This window comes from Lynx canadensis, chromosome B2 (genome assembly GCF_007474595.2).
Source record: "Lynx canadensis isolate LIC74 chromosome B2, mLynCan4.pri.v2, whole genome shotgun sequence".
NCBI lineage: Eukaryota > Metazoa > Chordata > Mammalia > Carnivora > Felidae > Lynx > Lynx canadensis.
In genome coordinates, this window is record NC_044307.1 from 78,968,296 (window position 1) to 78,995,769 (window position 27,474).

The 27,474-nt window shown below is 36.5% G+C and overlaps 2 protein-coding genes across 8 annotated transcripts in view; one reads left to right on the forward strand and one right to left on the reverse strand.

Annotated features, from left to right (window-relative positions):
* SLC35A1 (solute carrier family 35 member A1) overlaps positions 1–19,992 on the forward strand; it is a 33,769-nt gene extending 13,777 nt beyond the window's left edge. The window contains exons 1-7 of one of the 2 annotated variants that reach the window (XM_030315948.1): positions 5,222–6,674; positions 10,305–10,464; positions 10,655–10,807; positions 14,285–14,351; positions 16,214–16,390; positions 16,847–16,981; positions 19,072–19,992. In XM_030315948.1, the coding sequence (XP_030171808.1) occupies positions 6,604–6,674; positions 10,305–10,464; positions 10,655–10,807; positions 14,285–14,351; positions 16,214–16,390; positions 16,847–16,981; positions 19,072–19,199 (891 nt within the window). In that variant the 5' untranslated portion in view covers positions 5,222–6,603 and the 3' untranslated portion in view covers positions 19,200–19,992. Of the gene's footprint in view, positions 1–5,221; positions 6,675–10,304; positions 10,465–10,654; positions 10,808–14,284; positions 14,352–16,213; positions 16,391–16,846; positions 16,982–19,071 lie in introns of those variants that run through there. The other variant, XM_030315947.1, reaches the window with a different exon arrangement.
* RARS2 (arginyl-tRNA synthetase 2, mitochondrial) overlaps positions 18,906–27,474 on the reverse strand; it is a 69,164-nt gene continuing 60,595 nt past the window's right edge. For 4 of the 6 annotated variants that reach the window (XM_030315945.1, XM_032593210.1, XM_032593209.1 and 1 more), the window contains 8 exons: positions 27,152–27,276; positions 26,502–26,569; positions 26,307–26,416; positions 25,828–25,923; positions 24,752–24,826; positions 22,888–22,951; positions 22,352–22,423; positions 18,906–20,144 (listed from right to left, as the gene is read on the reverse strand). In XM_030315945.1, coding sequence (XP_030171805.1) covers positions 20,100–20,144; positions 22,352–22,423; positions 22,888–22,951; positions 24,752–24,826; positions 25,828–25,923; positions 26,307–26,416; positions 26,502–26,569; positions 27,152–27,276 — 655 coding nt within the window. In that variant the 3' untranslated portion in view covers positions 18,906–20,099. Of the gene's footprint in view, positions 20,145–21,664; positions 22,424–22,887; positions 22,952–24,751; positions 24,827–25,827; positions 25,924–26,306; positions 26,417–26,501; positions 26,570–27,151; positions 27,277–27,474 lie in introns of those variants that run through there. The other 2 variants (XM_032593208.1, XM_032593212.1) reach the window with 2 other exon arrangements.

The following is a 27,474-nucleotide window of genomic DNA, read 5'->3' on the forward strand; positions in this document are numbered from 1 at the left end:
TGGATTTGAAGGGTGCAAGAGTTGGAAGTAAGGAAGTTTATTACAGGCCAGAGATAATGGCCTACTGTGACAACACAGGTTAAAGAGAAGTTAATGGATCTGAGTTATGTTCTGTAAGGAATATCTATAGGACTTGGTGATGGGTTTTTGTACACAGGTGATTCTTTTTTTTTACTTTTTTATGTTTATTTTTGAGAGAGGGAGAGAGAACATGAGTGGGGGAGGGGCAGAGAGAGAGGGAGAGAGTCTGAAGCAGGCTCTGTGCTGACAGCAGAGAGCCCGATGTGGGGTTCGAACTCATGAACCATGAGATTATGACATGAGCCAAAGTCGGATACTTAACCGACTGAGCCACCCAGGCACCCCCACGGTTGATTTTTATTCACATTAGTTCTTTGAAGTCACCATGGACACTGAATTAGTTAATGCTGAACCAGTGCTCCTAGAGGAAAAACTGTTAGGTTCCTGTGAGCCTCTGGTTACAATATTTTCATCAACTGATCAATATATAACCTTGTTTTATATGTGTTTCTGTTTTAAAGACACCTTACTTAATATATGTTGATTTGTTAGCATTGAACTCAACAGCCAATAGCACTGTAACTCATGCCTAAAGAAATCTTATCTAACATCTGTTTTCTCCTTTAAGGCACATTACAGCTGTGTTGGAATTGAACAATATGCTTGGAGGCCATTTTAAACAGCAGAATCACCACCAAAAAGCCCAAGCATGTGGAAAATGTGGCATTCAATAGACTACATTTGTTTACAGTAGAAGAACTGAAACAAGAAGGCAGAGCATTGTTTTTTTTGAGCTCAACTGGGAATGTGTGTATTAGGCAACTCAAAATTTTGGCAGCTCTGTATATGTCTGCCTATGATTGTAAAAGTGCTGAGAGTATTGATTTTGAGGTTACAAGTACACTTTAGCAAATAGGTAGATTTGTACATACAGAACCCATGAATAATGAGGATCAGCTACAAGGTGAGGGAAGGGAGGTGTTAATCATATCCATGTTTCTTAATATAAAAAGCTGGGTAGAGTTATTTTTTTCTGAGACAGGAAAAAAGCAGATTTGAGGGAAGGGGATATCAAGAATTTAATTTTGGGTAGGTATAATTAGTTTTTAGTGTCTCTGTGACATCCACGTGAGCTATGGAGAATAAGCAGTTGCACTGGTAAGTCTGGAACACAGAAAAGAGGTCTGGGCTAGAGAAGTAAACACGGACATCCTTATCATATGAAGTATTTAATCTCATGGGATTAGAAGAAATTGTCAGAAGAGAGCAATCTCATAAAACTATTTTCATTTTCAATGCCTGTTGACTCCATATACCTTAAAGATTACTTTTTTCTGGACAATATACAACTAGAAACCACAGAACCTACATAAAGAACACACAATAATAGATGCAGTATGTTTAGACAAATGGAGGTCAGCTTGTTTAAAAAATAACAAGAGTCAGTCTAGTGTGAAGCAGTGTCCTAGAATTTTGTAAGAGTTAAATTAAGCAGAGTAGGGTAAGCATAACTTCAGTCAAGTGCCCGAATTAGACAAATTAGAATATTTAGGTCCTAGGATTTTGAGTAGAGGCTGTTGTAGCTCCAGGGATTCTGGTGAGCTTGGAAATCTGAAGTCGAGTCACTCGTCTCTTGAGTCAGAACTTTGAGACTTGAAAGGGGCCAATTAATATGATCTCTGTCTAATAAATTTGACCAGACCAAATGGATCAGCAAGGTTCCAGACTCATGTTTTAAATGAATGGCCAGTCTCTCAGGAGTTGAGGTGGTAGGGAGTTTCTCTACCTAGGGAATTGTATTTGGATAGAATTCATGTTGGCAATCCAGGTCAAATGGTGGAGACTCCATTCTCTTTGGATCTTTCTCTTCCTTTTTCCCTTCCTTGGTGTAGAAGTAGTGGGATTGCATCCCCTGAAACATGGGTATTATTAGTATGGAAAAAAAACCTTTGTAGGCTGGCTGGCTTGCTGAAACATTGGAAGACAATAGCTTAATTTTAATCTCAAATCTTTTCTTTGTCATGTGTGTGTGTGTGTGTGTATACGTGTATATATACACACATGTACACATATACATGTGTATATATGCTTACACACGTACACATATGTGCACATACATATGTACATATACATATGTGTACATTACCTATACACATATACACATACATGCTAATATATGTGTGCGTGTATACGCATACACGTACACATATGTATAAGTGTGCACACATATGTGCACACACATGTATATGTGTACACATGTGTGCACACATATGTACATATGTATATATGTGCACACATATATACACACACACATATATATGCACACACAAATTCTAAATGAAATTCACTTGAAATTTTTATCTCTGATGTATTTAGGATATTTAACTTTTTCAAGGAAACATAGACTTGCTTTAGTGAGGAGTGTGATACATATTGGGGGCAACAAAAACCATGGGTTTCATTTACATCTCTTCAGAAACAAAGTAAACACACATCTTTCAGGTTGTGGTAAGAGAACAGAAGGCAGAGAAATGCATACTTTGGTATGGTCTCCAAGAAAACTGAGCATTAAATGAGGAAAATACTGCTATAATATATAATGTTGTAAGTTAAAACTGCCTTAGAAAAACGAAAGAATGATGTTTCTTTTTGTCACCATTGTCAAAAATGAATTTTGAAAACCTAATGAGCAGGCATCTAACTTCTTTCCTTTAGAAAGCAACTAACTACACTCTGGAATACAATCTGTTAATCACTGTCAAAATGTGTTATGTGAAGTGCCAAACACCTTACAAGATTGCAGCAACTAAATTTGCTGCAGACATTCAGGACTGATGGTATTTAGATTGGCAGGCTGCCAGAGTGATCGTGTTAAGGAAACATTCTTTTCTGTCTCCCCTCAAACAGTGAGGGAAACATACAGGTACATACAGCTAATTTTCATTTCATTTGTGTACCTTTATTTTAGTTGTAGCTATTATTTCATCTTCTATTATGAGAAATCTTAGGCTGAGGGAAGATTTATTTGCCAAAGATACGTAGAAAGTGATTTGCAGTGATAGGATTAGAAGAAATGTTCCCTGATCTTTAATTTTCAAATTATGAATCTTTTAGAATAGTGAAATAATTGAGCAGTTTTTGATTAGCAAGGACAAAGATAAGAATATAGTAGCATTGTTAGACATTTCAGTAGTCTTCAATTTTGTTTTTTGTTTTTCTCATTTTTTATTTCTAAATCTAACGTTTTACCAAGTATGCTTTTTTTAAAAAAAGTTTATTTATTTTTGAGAGAGAGAGCGAGAGAGAGAGCGAGCGAGAGCACACAAGTGAGAGTGGGGTGGAAAGAGAGAATCCCAAGCAGGCTCCATGCTGTCAGTGCAGAGCCCAACATGGGGCTCAATCTCAAGAACTATGAGATCATGACCTGAGCCAAAATCAAGGGTCTGACACTTGACCGACCGAGCCACTGAGGTGCCCCTACCATGTATACTTTATAGTCTTTCTCTGTATGTGTTTGTGCGTTTTTTTTCTGAATTATGTGAGAGGAAGTTTTATACAAGGTGTCCCTTTGTTACCTAGATTCTTTAGTGCATATTGCTTGAAACAATGACGTTCTGTTACCTAATCATAAAATACCAAAGTTGAGACATCAGTATTGACACATTACTGTTATTTGACAAACCTTAGATAACTTTGCCACTTGCCCACTAATGTCCTTTTTTAAAAGTTTACTTATTTTTGAGAGAGCGCAGTGGGGTAGGGGCAGAGAGAGGGAGGGAGAGAATCTCAAGCAGGCTCTGCACTGCCAGCACAGAGCCCAATGCAGGGCTAGAACCCATGAACTGTGAGATCATGACCTGAGCTGAAGTCAGACGCTTAACTGACTGAGCCACCTGGCGACCCTAATGACTTTAATAGTAAAATAATATTTAACTGTTCTATCTCTAGCTTCCTTTAATTTGGGACAGTTCCCCCATCTTTCTTTTTTTCATATCTTTGACATAGTTAAAGAGCATAGTCCCTTTATTTAACAGAATGTCCCTCAGTTTATGTTTAGTGAAGGTGTTCATATGATTAAATTTGTTTGTTTTTTGTTTTGGTCAGAAATATCACAGAAATGATGTCTTCTCAGGGCATTGTATCATGAGGCACGCAATATCTATTTGCTCCATCACTGGTAATTTAATTTTGATTGTTTAAGGTAGTGCCTGCTGGGTTTCTCCACATAGTTACCCATTTTCTCTTTGTAAATTATAAAGATCTTGTGGAGAGATACTTTGTGATGAAGTAAATACTGTTTCTTATAACACCTTCACTCACTAGTGTATGGCCAAATGGTAATTTCTTAATTCCATAATTTCTTGTACATTTATTACTTAGCATTCTACTCTGAGAAGCTTTCCTTTTTTGTCTCTGTCTCTCTCACACACAACATAGATTCATGAATTCATTTTAGGGGTTAGGATCCATTAAAATATATTTTGATGCTCAAATTGTCCCAGATTTGGGCAGTGGGATTTTCTTGAAGCTTCTCTGTCTCTCTCTCTCTCTCTCTCTTTCATATTTTTATCAATCTCTGAGCAACTTGTTTAGCATAGCAAGGTACCTGTCCTAACCTTAAATCATATGTTTCTTCAAGAAAACTTCTTCCTTTTTTTTTTTTTTTTAATTTTTTGAGAGTGGTATTTAGAAACCATAATCTACCCCATAATCTTCTGGGGTATCATTGCTTCTAGGCCCTTTCAGCAGAGGTAGGAAATACATGTATGTGTATACATACACACCTATCTGTTTCTGTATGTGTATGTACGTCTGTGTGTATAACCATAAGTTATATAATGTTTGATACCTATAATTACCATCTAAGATCACAGTTCATTTTAAACTTCCCTTATCATATTTGTTCCCTTTTCTAATGGTGATGAGTCTGGCTTCCATTTTCTTAAGATATTTATTTATTTGCTTTAGAGTACATAAATAGATTCAGAATTTCTAACAGACAGCTGTGAAAAAACCTAACTAAAGTTCAGTATTTGTATGTAGGTGTTTTACCTTTAGTTTTAGAGCATATAGTAAAAAGACTGTGTTTTTTAGAATACTTAGGTTAGTTCTCTTTTTCCTCTTCAGTGTAATTTTGTTATTCATTTAAAAAACTGACCCTTTTCTTGTTTGTAATCAATTTTAAGTTTTTCATCCTTGTTGATTTTGTTTATAATTTACAGTAATTTTTGGAATATGAAATTATACTTATTTTAATAAATTAGAACTGTAGAAAAAAAGGGAGTATGGGGAAGAAATAATAGATGGCTACTTTGATAAATGTTTAAAGTTTACATGGACTAATTGGTGAGTTTCAATTATATGTAATATGTGTGTATACATGCTATATACACTGTGTTCGACTGTACTTTTTTTTTTCCACTTAAATGTTTTATCTTAGAGTTTGTTCCATGTCAGTACATATAAATCTGTCTCATTCGTTTTAAGAGCTGAGTTGTGTTCCATTATATGGATATACTATATATTCTATTCTCTGTGGATGGGCATTTGGTTTGTTTGCAGTCTAAACAAAGGTGTATAGTTAACTGTTTTCTTACTACACTGCTGTGCACATGTATGATTACAGTCAGATCACTTTTAAATCGAAAAGGAAATTACTAAATCCTATTTTTGGGGGAGGGGACAGGTGAGCAGTTTGATGTTGCAAAAGCTCTATATGTGATTAAGTTGGTTTTTAAGAATCTTTGAGTTATAAATTACCAATTTCTAAGTTATAGTCTGAAACATAAAACAGTGTAGCGTTTAAAATATTTTGGTATTTCAAACTAGTTACTACAAGTCACAGGAAAATTACTGATTAGCTGTATTCTTTACTAAATGCTGTCACAGCTATTAAAACTGACAGTTTTGATTTAAACCTGTCATTTGTGGTATGAAGAAATGGAAGTGCAAACACTTCCGCATTGTCTTAGACCAAAGTCAACTTTGTATTGTTTGTTTTTCACCACAGTCTATAAAGACTCAATAAATCTAGCAGGATGTGTAAATATACATATATTTTGGGTGTTTTTAGTAATAAATGAAATACATTATATAAGACTGGAGAAAATTGTTTTACTTAAAATTATAATTTTAATTATTTTGTAGTGTTATCTAGAATAATGTAGCTGTCAAATACTTACAGATTATATAGCCCTATTCGGTTTCTCCTGTGGGGTTTACATTTTTGACTGCCTCTTTGTACCCATGTTGTAATGGGTTTAGGGTCATAGGGAGGATGTAAAAGTCATGTACCTTATGATAGGTATTTTTGTCCTCAAGTGACCTCATTATTGGTTTTTATATCTAGTTCTCAAAGTCTTTTATGTGAGTTAATCATATTTAACTTTGCAGAAAATAAATTTATAAACAAGATTTAACTTTCTTAAGCTCATAAGTAACTTGTGTTTCATTTTGCACAGTGCCTTGGTAACTAGCCAAGGATTTTATGCCTCCTAGTAGTTCTCATCAGATCAGGAACTGGAAGAATGAGGCCTACTTTTGACCAAACATAGGTCAAAAAGAATTGGTTTCAGCCGGTTGATGGGAAATTTTAGGGGGGGAGGCAGCAGCGGAATCTCTGCAATCAATGTGGAGCTTCAGAAATTTTTCAGGTAACAAAAGGTTGCACACAGATTCTATTCCAGTGATAAAAATCAAAAACTGTTTTAAATAAGAAATTTAATGGGAAAGACGATCTCTTTAAAAAAAATTGTATGTGTTTTATTATACATGCTTTTTTTCTTATTTAGCAATGTCATTTATAGAAAGTAATACATTTGTTTTTAACAAAAGGTCCTTAATAAAGGATTTGATTTCTAAGAAAATAACAGGGCAGGAAAATGGAAGAAAAAATGGCCTTTTGTTTTTATGTGTTCCTTTTTATACTATATTCAAGGCTGTAATATATTTAGAATTGAGTATTTTTGCTTAATAGTAAAATAATATAGGACTACTAGTGTTTTTTGGAAGATATATTGCAGTTATGTATTTTTTTTTAACTTTAGTGAGTAAAGTTAAATGCGAGCTTTAAGAGCTATACTTTTTTTTTAAGAGCTATATTCTTAATACTGTTGTTAAATTAAACAGGATTTAATCTGATCAATATTCTTATGTCTCCTAAACCTCTTTATTCTTTCTGATATATATATTTTTTAACATTTAAAAAAATGTTTATTTTTGAGTGAGTGTGTGCATGTGGGAGAGGAGCAGAGAAAAAGGGAGACAGAGGGTCTGAAGCGGGCTCTGTGCTGACAGTTCGATGCAGGGCTCAAACTCACGAATCGTGAGATCATGGACCGAGCCACCCAGGAACCCTTGATGTTTCTATTATTGTAGAGCTTTTGTTTTCTTTTATAAGTTCTTTTAGCATTCTCTGCTATTTTTTATAACTAACTTTGAAATATCTTTTTATAATTATATAATATTGCTATAATTGTAAGGCACTACAGTGAAATTTGAAGTTTCCAGTAGTTAGCATTCTGAAATAGCTTGGTTTCTCTAATATCTGTATTAGAGACGGAACCAGAAAAATATACTAAAGCCTTCCTGGCAGTGAATAAATAGTAGCTCCTAAGCACCCAACACAAATGAGAGAGCCAGAAGAGCCAAAGACCTGAAATCAGTCCGGACCCAGTGTACTTTACTGGTTTGTCACAATGAAGGAGTACTCAGATTGGCTGGTGATGTCGCACAGGCCCTGCTTTTTTATTTTTTGAGAGAGAGAGAGAGGGTAGGGGGAGAGGGAGACAATCTTAAACAGGTTCCTTGCTTGCTTAGTGTGGAGCCTGATGCTGGGCATGATCTCACAACCATAAGATCTTGACCTGAGCCGAAATCAAGAGTTTGACACTTAACCGACTGAACCACCCAGGTGCCTCTCATAGGTCATTCTTTTTATGTGAAAGCTGAAAGTGTGATGGACAAGGTAACAAAGGACAAAAATGTCAGGGAGAAAAGGGACCACAGCAACTTTGATTATTGGTGCAGGCATGGTGGTTATTAGAAATAGTAATTAGATACTTATGTAGTCCATATTCCAAATAGGGCATAGAGAGCCAGTGATAAAATGGCCACCTCTTTTCTGGATAGGCAATAATTCATCTGATACCATTGAAGGCTTAGAGTATCTCTAAGGGGTGGAAGTAAAATGGCATTGCCCATAGCAAGGGATTAGGGAAAGAACTAGCCACTCTACTGGAGCTTGGGGAATCCAGCGTAGATCGGTGGACATGGTGGTGGAATGTGGGAGATGGGGACAAATGGGTATTTCTCCGTGAGCACCACTCTGAAGATATAGCAATATATGTCAGTATTTTGGAAGGCATTAAAAGTAAAAGTACAAAAGCAGTGTCCTGTACTTCATAGTCTGTAAGATTTATATCTTTGCTATTTTGTGCTTACTAGTAAGAAGTAGGACATTAAAGAAAATGTTATGTTTTCTAATACATCATCTTGTTAAGATGGCTGTTTGAATTGTACTCCTGTGGTTCCTTTTATTTTAATGTTTCTCTTCAGTTTTGTTATTCAACTGTATAATTGAGGGAAAACATTCTGTGAAAAAAATAGGGTTTAAGGTATTGAGAAAGTATATAGGACATCTTAGATTTGCATTAAAAAGTAATTTAAAGAAGAATGTCACATTAAAAAAAAGGGTGGGGGGCATCTGGGTGGCTCAGTTGGTGAAGTATCCAGCTTCTGCTCAGGTCATGATCTCATGGTTCATGGGTTCAAGCCCCACATTGGGCTCTCCTGACAGTTCAGAGCCTGGATCCTGCTTTGGATTCTGTGTCTCCCTCTCTCTCAAAAATAAACATTAAAAACAAAACAAAACAAAACAAAACAAAAAACTGTCAAATGTTTGAAGAGCCAATCTTCAGATACCTGGAGAACTCCACTATGTAGAATTTCTCAGTAGTGATCTTTTTGGTATTCTTTCCTTCTTCTGGATAGAGTTTTTAATCTCCCATCAGGCTGTGTGCATTACTTTTCAGCAGATAGATTTACCATTGTGGTGTGGAGCATGTTGAATTTGGCAGCAGAGGAAGACCTGTAACTAAGAAGGGTGTCTTGTTTTTATGACCTAGGCCACATTTCCTGTCATACTTAAGCATTTTCTTGCATAGGCACAGGTGATCAGTTTGACACTGGACTTTTTGCCCCCCCTTCAGAACATGAGGAATTATTTTTGCAGTCTTTAAATATGAGAAAATTCGGTTACCATTGATTTTGTTGACCAAACATGTAAAAGGCTCATTGTGACTGTCATTAATTTTGAGTTAAAACAGATCTTCCTGCAGAAATATGGTCTTGCCCCCTTAGGATATTATGAATTGCAGTTAGGACCCTTTTGATAAAGCCCTTTTTTTGGTGTTGGTTCTTATTGTAAAACATTGTTTTATTTTTATTTTCAGGAAATTTTCAACAGGGGAAATATGAACCATATTAGCTAGCTCCTCCTGAGGAAAAAATAAGAATAGTTAAGAGCTTGCATATACATCAAGTAGCAAACTTATATACACTACAAATAGTTTTGTTGATATTAGTAAATTATTATTTCCTGAAAAATTATAGATATGTACTTCAGTTTTATGAGAATACGCTTAAATGTATTATCTATACTTCATAAGCACTTAACGGATTTACAGAGAATATTGACTTGAAATTGCTCAATCCCTATCCCAAGTAACTTCCATAACTACCAAAGACTCTTTGTAATTAAAAACAAAAGCCTTTAAAAATAGATACACAACCTAATTAATTAAAATAATGAGGGTGTGAATTTGATGTAATGGCAGTTAAGGTGGGAGGGATTACATTAAAATTTTATAGGTAGTATTAGCAATTCCGTTTTCCTGTTATGTCATTATTTATAAATATACTTAAAAATTGCTGGAGCTTTGACCAGAGGTTGATGATGGTAAACCTAATTGTCTTATTTTCCCAATTAGAACTTGTAATTGTTTTTCTTTTATGCAGTTATGTTTCTTTTAATCTAAAATTAGTTGACAATTATAAAAACAAGTTTGCTAAGTTACATCAGTGTACCTAACACAATACGGCTATTCTGTGTGAAGGATTCTTATCAAAAGGATGCTCTTGGGGTGTCTGGGTGGCTCAGTTGATAGAGCATGCAACTCTTGATCTTGGGGTTGTGAGTTGGGTGTAGAGACTACTTAAAATCTTAAAAAAAAAAGCTCTTTAATATTCTTTCTCACCCCTTTCTCACCCTTTTGTTTTCAAAGAGAAACTGGTAGTCTGGGTAGATTCAAGGCGTCTTTAAGAGAAAATGTCTTGGGGAGCCCCAAGGAACTGATGAAGTTAAGTGTGCCATCATTAGTGTATGCTGTTCAGAACAATATGGCTTTCCTAGCTCTTAGCAATCTGGATGCAGCAGTATACCAGGTAAGTGGAGGTAGATGACAATGAAAAGTGAAAAGTAAAATCTCAAGTTAAAAAACAAAAAAAAAGTTTTTATGGTGAAAAGACTTATTAGCCCTTTATCACATTGTTTTTTTCCTCCATAATTCTATTAATATCAAATATTCGTGTCAGACAATGTTATGAGTTCATTAATTTATTGTTTTGTTTGTAGGTGACCTATCAGTTGAAGATTCCCTGCACTGCTTTATGTACTGTTTTAATGTTAAACAGGACACTCAGCAAGTTACAGTGGATTTCAGTTTTTATGCTATGTGGTGGAGTCATACTTGTACAGTGGAAACCAGCTCAAGCTACAAAAGTTGTGGTAAGAAACAAAACGCTCACCAGAACTAAAAGAGAACACTTCCTTAATCTTACAACACTTTAGACCATCACATTGATGAATATAGTACATTTCTTTGAAAATAATCTTTGCCCTACAGATAGGCTTTTTTTACTCCCTTATCATAATGTTATTATTAATAATAATATAACTTAATTGTCCCCCTTCCTCTATTTTTCTGGAGGAGAATATGCATAAAATATGTTAGACATGGAAGGTACCTTAATGTAATCAATCCCCTTCATTTTATGGATGACAAAATTGAAGTCCTTTTTTAGACAAATCCCAGAACATTAAAAAAAATTTTTTATTCATCTATTGTGAGAGAGAGAGAGAGCTCATGTGTGCACGAGTCGGGGAAGGGCAGAGAGAATCCCAAGCAGGCCCCACACTCAGCGTGGAGCCCGATATGGGGCTCGATCCCATGATCACAATCTGAGCCAAAATTAAGTCAGTTGTTTAACTGAGCCATTCAGACTCCACAAAATTGAAGTCTCAAGAAGTGACTTGTTTAAAGTTACAGTTAATAGCTAACCTGTTACTAAAATTGTGCCAATTTCATACAGTTTGTATGTTCAGAACTTACAGGCCTCTTTTAGGCATTTTTCTCAAGAACACCAACACCAAGGGAAGTTTTCTTCATCTAATTTTCATCCTTTCTCTGAACTCAGAAAGTTTTTCTTGTAATCTTTTTGCACATATTCCCACTGTCAGTGATAGGAGTTATAGGGGGAGTAGTGTTTTTACTGATATAACTAAAACAGGGCCAAAAGTGCCTTTCTAATTTTCAATTTAAGACTTAAATGGTACCTACCTGATTTTCAGAAATATGTTGTATACTTTATAGGTTATTTTCCCAAAGAGAATTAGGAAGTGGGACTCTAGTGAATGACCTTCAGGAGTTTTCCTTTACAATCGAATACTTTCTTCACCTTTTAGCAAATAAAAGACTATGGTTCTCCTAGAGGTATGAGGCAGCTGGAGATGTATAGAGGGCATGTGCAAGTAGGAAGTCAGTTATTTTTTACGTAGTTTCTAGCCTAAAACTACATGGAGGATCCCCCCCCACCCCTGGAAAATGAGGTTACAATGAATGTTTATGGTTTTACATGATATTTAAACATGCTTATATCCTGGTGGCATTTCAAAACACTGATCAAATATACACTGCACATTTAATTTAGTTGTAGACCTTGCAGAGAAAGAAATTTATTGGGAAATAAGGCAAACAAAAGTTAAATATGAACTTTAACACTTCACACCATTAGGAAAGATGTTAGGTCCACCGCACATAGGTAATGTATGTGAAAAGCTTAGTAAGCTAAAGCAGATTATTGGGCAGTTTTCCTACTTTTGGACCACTACAAAAAGTTCTTTCATATTTTAAGCAAAGTGCAGCTTCTTGTAACTGCCTCTGTTTTTTGTTCTTGTCAGAATAACTCAATTCCCTACCAACTCTATAGGATAATCCTTTGGATATTTGAGGAGTGTCACATCATCACCCTCCAGGTCTTTTTTTTCCTCCCCATTGAGACAGCCTTGTTGTTTCTTTCTGTATTTTCTAGAGATTTCTTGATTCCCTTCCTCTTGCCCCAATACTTCCTTGTATTTCTCTTCTAGATGCGTTCATTATTGTTCCTCAGTAGTCTTAAAACCTCACACTGTCTCTAGCCTTTGACTGAGCAGATGAAGTGTAACTTGTGAATTACCTCTTTTGTTCTGAATACTAGAGATTTGTTAAATTAGCCTATAAGTTTCTGAGGGGAGGTGGAGGGAAGATAGCCATTCAATAACTGATTATACACAGAGTTTCACACAACATAGTTTATTTCAAATGTGTCATGTGCAGTGGGCTGCTTCTTCTAACCAAAATGCAGGATGTATTTATTTTAGTATCTTGTTAGCTTTGGTTCATCATTCAGGCATTTGAGGTCCTTCCAGATCTTATTATCCATTATTAGGTTTTTGAGTGTTAGTGTTCTACAGATTCGACAAATATATCTTTGGGTCTTCCCTGAAAATTTAGACAGGAGAGGACCAGAGTTCTGTGGCTGTGCTTTTAGATCTCTCTTTAGCTGGACTTTTCCCCCTTTTGCTCAATAATCCTTCTCTTCTCTCATAGTTTTTATAGGTCTGCCAGGAATTTGAGAGTGCCTTAGCTAGGTAGTTCTGGCTTGAGGTCTCTTGAAAGTTGCAATCAAGATATTGGCTATGGCAGCAGTCAACTGAAGGCCTGACTGGGCCTAGGGGATGTTTCTAAAGTGGCTCATTCATATGCCTAGCAAACTGGTATTGGTTGTTGGTGTAGCTTGATTTTATTCCATTAGCACTTTGCTGTATGAGAATTCACTCAGCTATGGATAGAATTGTACTACTATTCTCAATACATTTCTGTCTTGTTCACAAAAATATTATGTAGATTTGTCTTTTTTTTCTTTTTTTTTTCAAAATATACTGTCTCTATAGAATTCCCCTCATCATACTAACTAGGAATCCCTTCATAAGGAAATTTGGTATGTCTCATTCTTAGGGAAGCCATATTATTTTCTAGTGATGACCATTAAACTTTTTATGTCATCTGTTCACGCGTTTTGCTAGTAAGTCATTAATAACAATAACAGTTGCAATCACTTAGACCAAGCTTTCTCTCTCAGACATTTAACATAAAGCAATACTCACCTATATCAGGCTGTTTATTTTGAATAAGGTATGTGCTTGTCATAGTATAGTCATGTGTCTCTACTCTTTAGTTTCAGTGTTACTACTGAGATAGTATTTATCTCTGAGGAAAGACTGATGAAAGTTCCTTAAGGGTTAGTTTAAGGAAGAAAGAGAAAATAAAGTTGAAATAGGTTAGGGCACATATACATGCATCTTTTAGCACAGAATTATGATTATATACGTCTGTCAATCTCTCTCATCCATGAACTGTTTAAGAACCACAGCTGTGTATCATCTTTTATTTTTATTCATTTAGTACATAAGACAGTATATCTGGCACATAGAAGGATACTATTAATATTTGATAGAAATTTAGTAAAGTAGGAAATCTTAAAGTCGTTACTTCATTTTGCAGGTGATAGGAAATACAAGAGTTAAACTGTTACCATTTCTGTGATTGAGGCTATTAGGGCTTGAGTTAAGGTGGTGGCAGAAGTTAAAATTAAGAGGCAGGCTGACAATGCAAAATTCTGTGCTAGGATGACTGCCTGCCTGTTATTAGGAATAGGCACACATGTTCGGTAAGCATGGCTGCAATTTGAGGGACAGCTTTTTAATTTAAGTGCTTTGGTTAATCTCTGGGATGGCCTTTTGTTTGTTTCTATCTTAGTTTGTAGACTAGCTGTGTCTGATGTGGCACATACTTTCAATAGAACCATAACAAATTTTTGTAGTCATTTGATCTCTTGGATGAATTCTATTTATGAGTCACTAATAACTTTTGAAACATTATTGCAGGTGGAACAGAACCCATTGTTAGGGTTTGGCGCTATAGCTATTGCTGTATTGTGCTCAGGATTTGCAGGTAAATCATAAATGCATTGCTTTATTCTGTTAAATTTTCTAAAAAAACATTAATAGGGATCTAGTTTATATTATTTTATTTTAACCATTTTATTTCCAATAAGGCTTATCTTCCTACTTATAGTTTTGTGTCAGCTGTTTTTTCAGCAAATGTGTGGTAGTGTTTAATTCGGTTCAGACCTAAGACATTACTCATACTTGCAGTAATCTAAGAACATATTTAGGTCATGTTGACCATCTTCAGTCCAGATAAGAACCCAAAAGTGAACAAAGACTTCTAACAATGGACAAGTTAGCAGTTAGAAAGCTCCAGTACCTCTTTCCATTTCCTGGAAGTGGCACTATCTTCAGGCAATATCCTCTTGCTGTGGGATATGAAGTTGCCAGCTCAGTATCTGTTTTTTCCTGTTACCCTCAAGTTCTTCCTCTAATAGATTAGGAATTATGGAGTAGGGAGAAAAGGGGGTGGGGTGGAGAGTACCTCACCGAAAAGTTAATACATAAAAGTAACAGCCAAAAAGGGAGGGATGAGAACCGAAATCATTAACATAAAATAAACATGGAAGTCTAGAGTCATATGTGTAGGAACAATCCTCCACTTAATCAAGAAGAGACAAGGTGTGAATGTTAAGTGCAACATATGTTTTAGAAATAGTTCCAATAGAGAAGAACCTGAATTTTTTTTTAGTAAAGAGTATATTAGTCATAGCTATGTTTTTATTATTTATCTTTATTTGTGCTATTTCAAGAGTTAGGATTCTTTTTATTTTTGACTAGGAAAGTAGGCTGGATGTGGAAGTGAAATATTGCTTGTGAAAAAGATCTTTGATAAAAGGGGAAGATCTAAATTGAGACATATATTTAATGATAGCATCATGCTAAATTTTTATCCTTAGGAACTAGTAAATTAGAATTAAAAATTGAGTTACCCAAGAAATATGCTATTAGACTTTTAAAAATGGGAATAGGAATAACCATTACATGTTTCTTTCCATTCTCTGGCTCTAGCACACATTCACCAAAAACAGCCTTTTTTTCCATTATAATTTTTAGTTGATTAGTATTTGGCAGTTTCTAAGTCTGTAATTAATGTGTTTATAATGAAAATCTTTAATATCCTTGAATGTCTCCATGTGTTCACTTTAAGTATAAAACTTAGTGGTATGTGATTTTGTGTGTGTATGATGAGGAGTCATTTGCTTTTCTGGAGTATCTGGAAAAACTATGGACCCTCAACCCCAAGAAAATGCACATACATACAAAATGTATTACCTAGTGAGCGAGTTCATGGTTTTTCTGACATTGTTTAAGAACTTGGTTTGTGGAACCCTGCTTTAAAGGAAAATGGCTTCACTCAGCAATTTCTATTTAAGTTTTATTTTGGTTGTGTTACTCTGAAAAAAATCCCAAGCGGTTATTATATAGGTTATTTTGTAAAGCTGGGAGTTTTCATTACTAGGCAGATATTAGAGGGATATGATTAAGATAATTGACTCTAATAGTATAGTTTTCCTGCTGACCAAAAGAAGTCTATTATTGGCATTAACAGAAAGCTTCTGTGATCTTACTGCTACAGTAATGGGAGAAATTGTTCTTAATAATTTATGAGTTTCCTGTTGTATGTGGGTTAGAAAATTCCCTCTTAGTTACTAATTTTATATGCTCTATAAAAATACATGTTGCTAATGTCAAAATGCCATGTGTCACAACCAGCATAATAAATGTGCACTTGATGTAAAATGTGTTTGTTCCCTGAATCATATACTTTTACATTGTCATAGGTCTAGGTTATTGTTCTAAATGAAGGGAATTTTCAATTAATTTTTAGTATCTTTCATATTTGCATATCTAATTTTTTTCCAGGAGTGTACTTTGAAAAAGTTTTAAAGAGTTCAGACACTTCCCTCTGGGTGAGAAACATTCAAATGTATCTATCAGGGATTGTTGTGACATTAGTTGGCGTCTACTTGTCAGATGGAGCTGAAATTAAAGAAAAAGGATTTTTCTATGGTTACACATATTATGTCTGGTTTGTCATCTGTAAGTATCCAGGAATTAACAAGTTCTGGGTAGATCCTTTAAAAAAAAAAAAAAAAAAAAAAAAAGTCTGTTTTAAGCCTTTGATAGCATTTTGAAATTGTTCCTCTGCTACTGTGAACACGTTTGAAAATGTAATTTTGGTTTTATTGACTGACTTTGTGGCGTAACTCTCCCAAAGCAATTTTGCCTTCACGATCAGTAGTATCTAATGTGTTAGCAATAAATGTGTACAATTTAGTAGTAGAGCACATAGCCCTCTGGGCATGTGAAAAACAATGTTGTTTTATAGGAACTATTACTCGATTTTAGTACAAACTCTCTCAGATGGCTGCTTCTAAGGAAAATCGTATTTTCCTAAGTAAATTAGTATGGCATCTCTGGGGGTGAAAACTGCTTCACCATCATAGAATGTTTCATTTTTTGAGTGTTAAGATTTTCTTTCTTTCTGTATACAAGTTCTTGCAAGTGTTGGAGGCCTCTACACTTCTGTTGTGGTCAAGTACACAGACAACATCATGAAGGGCTTTTCTGCAGCAGCAGCCATTGTCCTTTCTACCATCGCTTCAGTGATGCTATTTGGGTTGCAGATAAGTATGTCTTAGTTTGTATTTTTAAGTTTTTAAAAGAGCTTCTCACTTCCTTGACTCATTAAATATGGCAGTTGGTCATAAATTCCTTGTTTTGTTATAGTTTATTCTACAAATGCAGAAGTTCATTACCTTATGGGATGTGGGTCAGCAGTACTGAGGTTGTTTCCATGGTCCTAGAGCTTAGCTGAGGGGTACTGGTTCTACTGAAAGTGACAGGGCTACTGAGTTACTACAAAGAGCCTTTCTGTAGTCAGGACCTCCCTGTTTCCCTGGTTTTAGATACAAGACAACCTGAATACTTCTTGGTGAATATAGTATGATTAGGTTTGCAAGGAAATACAAGGACTTTAGGGAATGATTATTTTCAGCAGTGCAGTTACAGTAAACAAGGCTTTTTATGAGGGGGAAAGAACAGAAAATTCTTTCATGTCCCCCTTAGTTTGTACCTTCCTAACTTTTGGACATAGGTATAAAGGTATTTTTGTTTCTTATAATATGTAATTAGTACAAAATTCATTATGATAGCTGGCATTCTGGCACCATCACTGTACTAGTCCTTCTAATATAGACTTCCCTAGCCTACACCCAGCATTAAGTTGGATCCTGAATTATTTAACATTTCAGGGTGCTGTAATAATCATTTTCCTTACTGATCAATTATACCACAATCTGTGAAATATCGGCAATAAGTAAAAGAAACAGACTTGGCCTGTATTTATGTTTGATTTTAAAACTGACTATTGTTATAAATGCAAATAGAGGAACATCAAGCTTGTAGAAATCTTTAAAAAAATTTATTAGTTGTGCAACTTTGGGGAAGTTACTTAACCTGTGTCTCAGTTTCTTCATCTGTAAAGTGGGACGGATAGTCTCCTAGGGTTGTTTTAGGTAAAGTGATTAGAATAGTGCCTGGCACCCAGTAAGTATTCTGTAGAAGGCCAACCACTTACCATTTCAGTATCACTACTTATAGGCCCTCCTTTAGATACATTTCTTACCTGATTTTGGTGAACTTTTAATTGTACTTCTGATCCTTATGCTCAACAAATCCTTATGCCTTTTCTCCTAAGGAATACTTGGGGGCAGTAAAAAAAAAAAAAAAAAAAAAAATGCTTTTCAATTAGAACATCTTACCAATCTTCCAGTTTTCTATTTAGATTTAACTTACCTCCCTTTTTTTTTTTGACGGGAAAGCTAGTCTTCTCTTGTTAGGAGTGAACTAATAAAATCATAGCTTGATGTCATTTCTCTGCAAGCTATTTTTAAAACTAATAAGATTGTGCTGTTGTACTCCATACAGAATTTGGTTCAGTTTGGAACAATATACAGTTTTGACATAGATTTTGACATAAACACTTATGTATGAAATGCTTACTTGTCAAGTTTGGGCAAGTTGTAATTTATGTCCTGATTTTCGGGATTAAGACCAAAACAAAGAAAAAAGACAAGGCTAGCAGAAAATGAAATTGTACTATCATCATTTCATCTCCTTTTCAGAAATCTTCAATCATTTTGAGTCATTGGTTACTTAACTCGAAATTTTGTGCTCAACTACCTTTTACTCTAAATTTTTACAGGTTTCTAGTACCATGGAAAAGCCACATTCCACTGCTCTTTTTTAAATTACAGCATATGGTGCGGGGGGTGGTGGTGCCTGGGTGGCTCAGTTGGTTGAGTGTCGAGTCTTGATTTGGACTCCGGTCATGATCCCAGGGTTATGGGATTGAGCCCCATGTTGGGCTCAGCATGGAAACTCCTTAAGCTTCTCTTAAAAAAAAAAAAAAAAATAATAATAATCCTTTAAAAATTTAGCATATAGGGAAGTTAGTATGTTCTTTGTCAGTGGTCTGGGACAGGCATACTCGTATTCTCACAAAGCATACAGTCTCTTTGTACCTTTTTTGGGGGTGGAGAGCCAGAATTGATTCTCTCTGTAAACCTTACCATCTATAAAAATAGAACACTGATAGATGTATTTTCCATATGATCTAATGGTATAAACCTATAATTGAAAGATTTCAAAATTTAAAATGGATTATTGTTATATAGTTTTAAGGACACAGATACAGATTAATTTTTTTTTCTTTTCAGCACCCACCTTTGCTCTGGGTACTCTTCTTGTATGTGTTTCTATATATCTCTATGGATTACCCAGACAAGACACTACATCCATCCAACAGGGAGAAACAACTTCAAAAGAGAGAGTTAGTGGTGTGTGATTTCAGCCTCAAAAGACTCTTACCAAGACAAAAACTGTTTGCATTAAACTAGAGCCTTAAGTCAATCCGAGAAGGTAGCTTAAACAAAAACATGTTAACTGTGTCATAAGAATTAAGAAGAAAGCTATCTGAATGAACTGCTACAAAGATTTAATGTGACCTGTTTTGGGTCAACCTGTTTTGTTTCAGAATGAAAGACTTTTATTGTATATATAATGTACATAACAAAGTATGGAGAGGGTATGATATTACAAAAAATCATGTGAGGATACAATATTCAAGTAACAAGGTTTGGGACAAGGTTAAGGGTTAAAGTGCCAAAGCCATTTCTGTATGAACTGTTTTCTTGTTCAGGAACCAGGGGAGAAGGATGACCCCTCCTTGTTCTCCAATTCATGTACAGTATTTCATCCCAGCAGCAGTAAGACCCAGCTAGCTCTTTTCTTACAAAAGAGAGGCATAACCAAGCCAGGCTAGTTCAGAAACAAACTGAATGTTTAACTTCTCAAACTGAATCTATTTCATAATGCAGGCAATGACTTCTGGGTGGTGACAGAGTACTCCTGTTAAGTGCTGTATTTGTGCCATTCATTGTCTGGATTCGTATTTCTTTGCTGTTAGATGATCTACTTTTCTTCAAAAAATATTTCTAATGTCACTTTTGTACTTTTTTTTATAAAGTATGTTTAAAATATTGGGCTGTCAATAATCTGTGAAATTTTAGTGTTTTTAAAAATTTTTCTATAATGTTAATGGGGAAATTCAGCAATAAACTTAATTTATTTATATGCAATCTGATCACTTTTTGTATCATGATTATGACCATTAAAATAATGCAAAATGTAAAAAAAAAACCACCAAAAACATTAAATTTTTCATTTTTTCAATGTTGGAACTGTATCAGTTAGGGTTCTCTGATGACATATAAACCAACTCTTGGCAAACCTGAAGCAAAAAAAAAGTTTATAATTTATAAGAAAGACTACAATCAGAACTAGGGCTCTAAGCTATAGGAGGTCATAAACAACAGTCTTCAGGGAGCTGCTTTTGGAAAGACTGGCCTCTAACCATCACTGTCCCTGTGTCATTTCAAAGTTCAAATACTGAGGTGGCTACCACAGATCTGGGAAGGGGGAACGTTTCTCCAAACAAGTGGAGAAGGATATAGGGCATGAAAAACATGTTCCAGTTACACATTTTTATTCCATGGCTAGTTTGTGCTAAGGAAATATTAATGATTAAGTAAAAATTAGTAATTGGGGGGGCGCCTGGGTGGCGCAGTCGGTTGGGCGTCCGACTTCAGCCAGGTCACGATCTCGCGGTCCGTGAGTTCGAGCCCCGCGTCGGGCTCTGGGCTGATGGCTCAGAGCCTGGAGCCTGTTTCCGATTCTGTGTCTCCCTCTCTCTCTGCCCCTCACCCGTTCATGCTCTGTCTCTCTCTGTCCCAAAAATAAATAAACGTTGAAAAAAAAAAAATTTAAAAAAAAAAAAAAATTAGTAATTGGGGGACCTGGGTGGCTCAGTCGGTTGAGCATCCGACTTCGGCTCAGGTTATGATCTCATTGTTCATGACTTTGAACCCCACATCAGGCTCACTGCTGTTAGCCTGTCAGCGCAGAGCCCACTTCAGATCCTCTGCCCCCCTCTCTCTGCCCCTCCCCCACTTGTGCTTTCTCAAAAATACAGGTTAAAAAAAAATAGTAATGTGAAAGCTACCTTTATTTAAAATTGAGACTGCATGGATAAGTCTTTTCTAGGACTAAGAAAGTGTACCATACTTGCCAATATAAAACTGTGTTCATTCGGGGCACCTGGGTGGCGCAGTCGGTTAAGCGTCCGACTTCAGCCAGGTCATGATCTCGCGGTCCGTGAGTTCGAGCCCCGCGTCAGGCTCTGGGCTGATGGCTCGGAGCCTGGAGTCTGTTTCCGATTCTGTGTCTCCCTCTCTCTCTGCCCCTCCCCTGTTCATGCTCTGTCTCTCTCTGTCCCAAAAATAAATAAACGTTGAAAAAAAAAAAATTAAAAAAAAAAAACAAAAAAAAAACTGTTCATTCAATTAGAGAAGTTTTGGTTCATGCTAAATTGCTTCTCTATTGTAAAAGTAGATGATTGTCATTCACATTCAGGAGATTTTTAGTAGCAACATTTAGGATAAATTATAGTAGACCTGAATGGAAATACTGGCAGATGAGGATAGCCGTACTGATCAAACAGAGCACATCCCACGTTACCTAAACAAATCATGCAAAATATCCTTGGTTGATATGCAGGTACATGAAAGAAATGGTGTAAGAAACTCCATTTCAGGGGCACTTGGGTGGCTCAGTCGGTTAATTAAGCATCCGACTTCAGCTCAGGTCATGATCTCACGGTCCGTGGGTTTGAGCCCCAGGTCTGGCTCTGTGCTGGCAGTTCAGAGCCTGGAGCCTGCTTAGGATTCTGTCTCCCTCTCTCTCTGCCCCTCTCCCACTCACACTTCGTCTCTCTCTCTCTCAAAAATAAACATTAAAAAAAAAAAGTTGAAGAAACTCCATTTCAAATTATGGTTTAACTAATGGACTAATTTTTACAAAAAGATCCTGGTACCATACCTGTAAGTAATTCCTTGTTACTTAAATGTGTTCAGTTCCCAAGTTCACATAATAAGAATTACCTACCCGTACAGATTAACGAAAGATAAGCACAAGATCTGTTCTCTGGGAGTGGCTCTCATCTGTATTAGCAAAAAAGCTTAATTTTGGTGTCCCTAAGTTGATTCAGAACTAGCCATTATTATAAGAAAATTGAAATGTTTTCATCAGTTTTATCTGATGTGAACATTAGGTAATCTCAGTTATGAGAACAGTTTCTGGAAGAATGACACTGTAAAAAAACCTCAAGCTGGTTTAATCCTTTATCCCCATTAGACCGCAGTGAATTTTAGAAGATTTGAGTTAGTTTTACAAAACTCTGTTTAGTACTTATGGACCATGAGGGAACTCAGATGATTTTTTAAGATAAAGATTTAATAAGTTGATGAATCACTTAGGCTTAATAAAATATAGATTCTGATACAGAATAGTTGAAATTCTAAACAAAGCATATAAGAATAGAGAACTAGAATTCATTAATTAAAAAGCTGCTATTTTAATTAGAAATTACATCCTACATACAGGTGTTATTCCAAGAAGTTTCATTCCATTGGCTAGCACAGAACGCACAGCTCTGAAAAGATGAAGTCTGGCCTATAAAATAAAACAAAGGATGATTAATGTTCAACAACAGGCTAACAATACATGAGTAAAGAAGAGTATCTTTAAGAGTAATTTTAATTTTCTTCTAATTTAAAGTAGGAACAGTATCTCAGGGTGCCCTAAGATTTGCTGTCAGTAAGGAAAAACAAATTTAGCATCCTGTAATTTATAGTATGACTGGTACCCCAAGAGTTGGGGAGTGGGAGTGACACTATCATTATACAGCCCAGCTTCAGATATGGGGAACTCCTCACTCTTAGGAAAATGTGTTTCAAAGTCCAGTGTGTTGGAAAATCTGAAAACACTGATTGTTATAGCCCAATTCTAAGTACCACCTGAGTCTATAAGTATACTACTGCAGTTAAACGAGATGCTATTTTAGAAACATTTACAAGAAAGACTCAGTAATAGTAACCTGAGGATGCTAAAGATAACACAGAAAACACTTAACGTACCCCAGCCACTTCAGGAGGACTGTCTTTTATATGCAGTGTCTTGTGTGCCATACCTGCAAGATGACTGAAACGGGAAGAGAGAAATGAAGACCAGAAGTCATTTCCTGTTGTAACATGCAAGCTTGGTATTTTATTGCCTCAACTTAAAGAAATCAAAGCCTAGCTCCATTAAAAGATGTATCCAACATTGGAAAGCTGAGACTCGAATCACTGCATTTCTGTAATAAGAAAAGTAAAACACATTAAACTAAAGCTTTAGGTTTTGGTCCTAATACCTTAAGTTCTTAAGGTGGTGATTTCAGTGTTTTATAAAGATGGGGGATTCCTTTCTAATAATTAGTTTTTTCTCATTTAGGCATCTTTAGGATGAAAGGTATAATGTGGCCTGGACTTCCCCCTCTGTATGGTGAGGAGGTGGGGTAGAGACTAGCTATCAAATACAAACACCGCACAAACATGGGCCACTCTTAAAGCATCTTTTCTGTTCGGGTATAGCAGCAAATACAACAATGTGCCAGAGAAATGATGCTTATGACATTGTTTCAATGATGAACTGACTTAAAAAAAAATACATATTTATTTATTTTGGGGAGAGTGCAAGCAGGGGAGGGGCAGAGAGAGGGCGACAGAGGATCCAAAGTGGGCTCTATGCTGACAGCCTAACAGCAGAGAGCCCAATGTGGGTGTTGAACTCATGAACTGAACCACGAGATCAAGACCTGAGCTGAAGGTGGACAATCAATTGACTGAGCCACCCGGGTGCCCCTTAACTGACATTTAATAAGACTTTCTGGCTTCTTTCTCTATGACTATGTAGAATTTAAATTTTTTTTTTTCAACGTTTATTTATTTTTGGGACAGAGAGAGACAGAGCATGAACGGGGGAGGGGCAGAGAGAGAGGGAGACACAGAATCGGAAACAGGCTCCAGGCTCTGAGCCATCAGCCCAGAGCCTGACGCGGGGCTCGAACTCACGGACCGCGAGATCGTGACCTGGCTGAAGTCGGACGCTTAACCGACTGCGCCACCCAGGCGCCCCTATGACTATGTAGAATTTAAAGGGGAAAAAATTTTTATTTAAATCTGGGGAAGGCAGGTAGAAAGGATAATCAAGAAAACCCCAATAAATCTGATTTCAGTAAATCTTGAGTAAAAGCAAGTATTTCCTTTTTTAAATAGATTTATAGAAAGATAACAGCTGTTGCTCTAGAAGATACTCAACTTCTATTCAGAATTCTGAAACAGCTACTATGAAATTTCTATTCAAGTGTTACTGATCTGCCTTCCAGTTCATTCTCTATTCTCTGGCTAATTTTTCTATGCTTAAAATCTTTTTATGGACTCCACTGCCCTGAAAATAAGCTGAAATGCCCTAATACATGCAAAAAAAGGTGTGTACACACTCATTTCTCACCCCTCGCAGGACTATGCTTGTAGTTCCTTCAGTATCATCTTCTTGTTCAACTCTGGGCTTTTTCTTCCTTTTCTGCGACTTTGTTTCTCCTGATTAATATCAACTCCTCTCCTCCAAAAAGCCCTCTCTGATCCATCAAGGCTGGGCTGAGTGCCCTAACATGGTCTCTTATGTTCGCTCTATCTTAACACACATGTACTGTTATGTAACCACCCATGACAAAGCTGTTAGTTCCTGTTAAAAAGACTCAATGACTGTACCTTATATCACTGAATGAATAAATGAATATTAATTGCTGATTTGCAAAAATGAAGCAAGAATTCCTATAACTTAAAGTACCTCATTTTTTAGGCTGGGGGTTTGTTTATAGGAAGACTTTAGAAGAAAGGTCCTTTTTCAGATCAGGTCTCAGAGGTCTTTAATACCTGAAAACAGCAAGGTTATAGGTACCTTAGAGTTAGAAGGTAACTGACAATGTGCCTGGGTTGAAGGTCCTGAGATGATCTATAAAGCACTTCGTCGAACCTAAAAGAAACATGACAGCAGCAGTTGGCAGAGGAAGACTGTGCATGTATTACACTAAGCTGTTAAGATCTTGGATGTAAGGCTGACTTGAAATCATTAAGAGTAGAAGGTATATATGAAAAAGGACCTTGGGTGCATTTGAAGGTAAAGGCGCAGTTTTCTTTCTTACGAATTCCTTGATGGCAGGTACTTTCTAAGTCATCTTGATATCCCTTAGGCCTAGCCCGGAACAAGGACTCAAATCATGGCTGTTAAAGTGAATGTAAAAAGCCTCCAGCCATGTTTAGGAACATAATCTAGGAACTAACAAACAGAGTCTACCCTCAATGCCAAGGAAACCAGGTTGGCTTATTTTTCCTACCAGATTAGCCAAATGTGAGAAAACTGACTCCTGATCCCAGGAAAGAGTCATTGACCACTGTGTGGCAATTAGAGAAAACTGCCTTGTTAACTACCCACATCCCTTTCCAGAGACTAGTATCTCCTGACAAGTCTGGCTTTACCAACAAAGCTTGAAAGAGCTCAAAGTTATGGTCTCTTGCCCAGTGTAGGGGCATCAAGTAGATATTCATCTGAGACTGTGAATTAAAACCATGTAGCAAATGAAGGATTATGGTCTCATGGAAGCTGTACAAAGGCAGAGATTCCCCGTCACTTATTGAAGAGGGTGAGAAGATGAGCTTTTCCAAAACTAAAAATTTATGCTTTACTAGGCTTTCTATTCTCATACCATGACCCAGAAGATGTTAAGCACCTGTGCCGATTCAGCAGTGATAATATTTTTAAGTCCCAAGGATTGACCTTGACTATGTCCTCTGTCTGCCCTCAAAGGGCAGATAAATTGCTTTTTGGTCATACCTCCAGGAAAAGCGCTTGCTGTCTGGTGGCAGGGGGACGGGGTAAGAGCTAGTTACTGACTTATTCACTCCAGTGGTCAGCAAACCCCCAACAGTCATTTCACTAGGCAGATGAAGACTAGATAAATACTAGAAAACCCATACCTGAGAAGATGCTGAAGAATGGAAACAGACTGTGGTTCTTGTAAACAAGCAGTGTTGAAATCATTTAGATAACCACATCCAAAAGTCTCTTCCAAACTGTTATCAAAAGTTTAAAAACAACGGATTAAACAAGTCATCCAAGGACACCTAATTGAAGTTTATCATGATGCTTTCTTTAATCTTTCCTAAATCTGTTACTTCCCTCGGAAAAAGGGAGTATATTCTTTGGCAGGGTTATTCTGAGTACAGAATAAGGTAACATACAAAAGCACTTCTTTATAGGTGCTCAATAAATATTTTAACCCCCCCCCCCCCAAAAAAAAAAACAAACCTAACAGGTGGTCCACTGTACTTCTAACTAGTTTTGAACAGATGTCTGAGAAGCCCAGCAAATATGACTTTGATCTTAGGAGCACATCAACCAAGCCTCATCCTGGGAAGGACAGAGCGGCTCATGCATCCCCGCAGACTCCCCTCACCTGTGGAGGCGAGCATGCGTGTACTGCAGGAAGACGCCTGTGTCCCCACGACTCTGGAAAATACGATCCCAGCTGAACTGATAGTCAGACAAGAGCACACCTTTGAAGTCCTAAAATGACAAGAGTAAACCTTTAGTGCTGGGATTTGTTCTGGTACCAAACAAAAGGGTCTCACAGGATGCAGTCTTATCAGACCTGAATAATGAGTGCTGCAAGCCCGACCCTCTCTGCAGTCTCCTGTGGGTTCTCCACTTCTTTGGTAGCTGAAACAGACAAAGGCAGCTATCTTTAACCTACATGAAACCATTCAGAATCAGAGACTGAAGGAGATAAAATCTGCCAAAAACATATGCTGCCAGCAAGAACAAACAGGTTCAGAGTGGGCAGTTTACTTCCCTAATTTGGGCTAATTGACCTTGGATAAAGATGTTCCCCTGCCTACATTAAAGGGAAAGAAACATGAATTCGTTTTTCTCATGAATATCCCTTGTGAGACATTAGATAAAGCTGGTACTTACTTTTCCAAGGCTAAACAAAGCCACCAGGACTTGTGACCTGTTTCCTATTACATACATAAGAATTTCACATAAGCACTCCAACACTGGAATGACAATGCTGAAGCTGTCCATGAAAGAGGCCTAGTGTTGTATCAGTGCAGATTACTGAACTGAATGACACCAAGCAGCAAGTCTAAAACCTCTGGCACCTCTAATTAGTGCAAGCTATTTTTGACAAGGTTAATGAAAATTAAGAGAGGGACAGTCATAACAAATCACACTGCACAGAAGTCCAAAGAACATAAAAGTGGCATGTAAGTTGTGACTGTAACAATAAAGTGAATTCACTCTTAATAGAAGCCATGTTCTGTAGCATCCTTGATCGAATCTCATTTAGAACATCTTCCAGAAAGGTAACCTCTCCTCTTCGAGTCTTCATTCCCTGCACCACTCCAAAGGGCACGTGCTGGCACCTGAAATGAAGGAGAAAAGAACTGATGATCAAAGTGTGTAACAATACCCTTTCAGAGAGTAGTCTGAACTTTAACTCTCACAGAGGGGCTTTTCAAAATTAACAAATTAAAATGTGATGTGATTTGTTATATGCCACAAAAGATGTTAAACACACAGCTTCATTGTACAGATAATCACTAGCATGTGATTAAATTACT